Source organism: Rhagoletis zephyria, unplaced genomic scaffold (genome assembly GCF_001687245.7).
Source record: "Rhagoletis zephyria isolate East Lansing unplaced genomic scaffold, Rhagoletis_zephyria_1.1 Rzeph_scaffold_08605, whole genome shotgun sequence".
In the NCBI taxonomy this organism is placed as follows: domain Eukaryota; kingdom Metazoa; phylum Arthropoda; class Insecta; order Diptera; family Tephritidae; genus Rhagoletis; species Rhagoletis zephyria.
This window is the reverse complement of record NW_016165685.1, coordinates 1-3,679: the sequence shown is the minus strand read 5'-3', so window position 1 is coordinate 3,679 and position 3,679 is coordinate 1. Positions and strand designations below refer to the sequence as shown.

General features: G+C 48.8%; 1 protein-coding gene across 1 annotated transcript; it reads right to left on the bottom strand.

Annotated features, from left to right (window-relative positions):
- Positions 1–345: 345 nt before the first annotated feature.
- LOC108375185 (flocculation protein FLO11-like) lies at positions 346–2,562 on the bottom strand. The gene is made up of 2 exons (XM_017631287.1): positions 1,149–2,562; positions 346–533 (listed from the first exon to the last, which is right to left on the bottom strand). Exons 1-2 carry the CDS (start codon positions 2,560–2,562, stop codon positions 346–348), a joined length of 1,602 nt encoding a protein of 533 aa, XP_017486776.1.
- Positions 2,563–3,679: the final 1,117 nt, after the last annotated feature.

Sequence of the window (3,679 nt, the reverse complement as noted above, 5' to 3'; positions counted from 1 at the left end):
CATATCGACTTGGACTCATATTTGAAAGGCAATAAATAGCAGAATTGGAGGCAACATAAGATAAAGGAGCTGCTGTAGGGGCATGTATCGTTGCTACATTAGATCCCTGGGTAGAGTAGGGTGCAGCGTAGGATGATGGCTCTAGTGGTGGGGCTGCATAAGATCCTCGGGAAGAGTCGGAGCCAGAGGAGAGGGTACATGAGCAGGTGCTGCGTAAGATTTATGGGCAGAGCTGGAGGCAGTGTAGGATGATGGAGCTGGCGCTGGAGCTGCATACGATCCTCAAGCAGAGTCGAAGCCAGCTTACGATGATGGAGAGGGTTCATATACGGGTGCTGCGTGAGATTAATGGGCAGAGCTGGAGCCAGCGTAGGATGATGGAGCTGGTGCTGGAGCTGNTGAGCCACCGTACGATGATGGAGAGGGTACATGAGCAGGTGCTGCGTAAGATTTATGGGCAGAGCTGGAGACAGTGTAGGATGATGGAGCTGGCGCTGGAGCTGCATAAGATCCTCGAGCAGAGTCGAAGCCAGCTTACGATGATGGAGAGGGTTAATATACGGGTGCTGCGTGAGATTTATGGGCAGAGCTGGAGCCAGCGTAGGATGATGGAGCTGGTGCTGGAGCTGCATAAGATCCTCGGACAAAGTCGGAGCCAGCGTACGATGATGGAGAGTGTGTATATGCAGGTGCTGGGTGAGATTTATGGGCAGAGTTTGAGCCAGCGTAGGAGGATGGAGCTGGTGCTGGAGCTGCATAAGATCCTCGGACAGAGTCGGAGCCAGCGTACGATGATGGAGAGGGTGCATATGCAGGTTCTGCATGAGATTTATGGGCAGAGCTGGAGCCAGCGTAGGAGGATAGAGCTGGTGCTGGAGCTGCATAAGATCCTCGGGCAGATTCGGAGCCAGCGTACGATGATGGAGAGTGTGCATATGCAGGTGGTACGTGAGATTTATGGGCAGAGCTGGAGCCAGCGTAGGAGGATGGAGCTATTGCTGGAGCTACATAAGATCCTCGGACAGAGTCGGAGCCAGCGTACGATGATGGAGAGTGTGGATATGCAGGTGCTGCGTGAGATGTATGGGCAGAGCTGGAGCCAGCGTAGGAGGATGGAGCTGCATAAGATCCTCGGACAGAGTCGGAGCCTGCGTACGATGATGAAGAGTGTGGATGTGCAGATGCTGCGTGAGATGTATGGGCTGAGCTGGAGCCAGCGTAGGAGGATGGAGCTGGTGCTGGAGCTGCATAAGATCCTCGGACAGAGTCGGAGCCAGCGTACGATGATGGAGAGTGTGGATATGCAGGTGCTGCGTGAGATGTATGGGCAGAGCTGGAGCCAGCGTAGGAGGATGGAGCTGCATAAGATCCTCGGACAGAGTCGGAGCCAGCGTACGATGATGAAGAGTGTGGATGTGCAGGTGCTGCGTGAGATGTATGGGCAGAGTTGGAGCCAGCGTAGGATGATGGAGCTGGTGCTAGAGCTGCATAAGATCCTCGGGCAGATTCGGAGCCAGCGTACGATGATGGAGAGTGTGCATATGCAGAGCTGGAGCCAGCGTAGGAGGATGGAGCTGGTGCTGGAGCTGCATAAGATCCTCGGACAGAGTTGGAGCCAGCATACGATGAAGAAGAGTGTGGATGTGCAGGTGCTGCGTGAGATGTATGGGCAGAGCTGGAGGCAGCGTAGGATGATGGGGCTGGTGCTGGAGCTGCATAAGATCCTCGGACAGAGTCGGAGCCATCGTACGATGATGGAGAGTGTGCATGTGCCGGTGCTGGGTGAGATTTATGGGCAGAGCTGGAGCCAGCGTAAGATCCTCGGGCAGATTCGGAGCCAGCGTACGATGATGGAGAGTGTGTATATGCAGGTGCTGCGTGAGATTTATGGGCAGAGTTGGAGCCAGCGTAGGATGATGGAGCTGGTGCTGGAGCTGCATAAGATCCTCGGACAGAGTCGGAGCCATCGTACGATGATGGAGAGTGTGCATGTGCCGGTGCTGGGTGAGATTTATGGGCAGAGCTGGAGCCAGCGTAAGATCCTCGGGCAGATTCGGAGCCAGCGTACGATGATGGAGAGTGTGCATGTGCCGGTGCTGGGTGAGATTTATGGGCAGAGCTGGAGCCAGCGTAAGATCCTCGGGCAGATTCGGAGCCAGCGTACGATGATGGAGAGTGTGCATGTGCCGGTGCTGGGTGAGATTTATGGGCAGAGCTGGAGCCAGCGTAAGATCCTCGGGCAGATTCGGAGCCAGCGTACGATGATGGAGAGTGTGTATATGCAGGTGCTGCGGGAGATTTATGGACAGCGCGGGAGGCAGCGTAGGATGATGGAGCTGGTTCTGGAGCTGCATAGGATCCTTCCGGGGCAGATACTTGTGCAGCTAAAATCTTGTGTTGTTCAGATACTAAAAATTCCCAAGGATTTTGAGCAGTTTGTGAATGCAAATATCGTGGTGCCAGTGACCCCGTATGTGCAGAGGAATGCTTGGAAGATGCCGCATTGTATACAGCTGAATTGGAAGAGGCGATGAATGCTCCAATTAAAAGTATTAAAAACATTTTACACAGAAGTATGTTGCGGGTCAAGCAAATGAAGTGATTTACTCAGTCGTTGAACTGTTGTACTGTATTGTCGGCTGTTGTAGACTTTTTATACCTAAATTCTACGGTAATTTTGTTTATGTTTATGTAATGAAGAAAACTATTAATTCATTCAATTGTTAATTTTATCGGCTTCTGAGTAGCGACATGTCTATACCGGCAATTATACAATTGGCGTTGGCGAAATGCATTTCGCTGTAGCTCACGTGGAGCGTTTATCTCGCGGTGCCCTCAGCTGCGCTTAGGTCTGTTACGTGCTTCTGGGCTCATAATAAAAAAATGGCTTATCAACCGTGCATTGGCGTTGACTTGGCATAGTAAATATATTGCTTCGTGCATTTTGTAAGTGACCTACTTATTACAAGTCATATATCTGTAGAAGTTATTTTCATAAATGCATTTCTTAGTTTTCTAAGCTTAGCAATAGTGCAGTGGATATAACGAAAAACTATTGAAGCTCACACTATTTTTTTTTGTTTTTTCTACTTCAATTACATTTTTGCTCAAAATTTTATATCAATGGCCATATTCATCAAAATAAATAAAGAAGCTGCAAAAAAATATTTATAAATTGAAAAATTTATGAAAAAGCCAATTTGTGTATAAAGTTCTTTAAACTCATTGAATTTTTTATAAATAAGCCTACAACTCTTTATTAGGCCGGCCATTTCAGTTTGCAGTAATTCGTATGCGGCTGAAAATAGTACAAGCCATAGAAGAGGGCCTTATCCGAGACTTTATTTTTCCTTTCATTGGTGGCTTTTAAGTGGCGGATCCCAAGCCCAAGGCACAACCCATTGCTGGTTTCTCACATTAGCTAGCTTTCGAACGGGTGTCGGGTGAACCGGATGAAAAATAGTAATTTTTGGCCACTCCCTGTTGAACGGCCCCGAAAAACGGCCTTCCCACATGCGTGGACTTCAGGACTTAATTTCAGCAGCAGCGTGGCATTATTCGCCTTTCAGTTGTTCTGTTGGTTTCTGCGAAATTCCATATGATACGTACATATATACATTTTAAATGCACATGTTTGTATTTTCTTCAAATTAACTTTAATATTTTAAGTTCACGATTT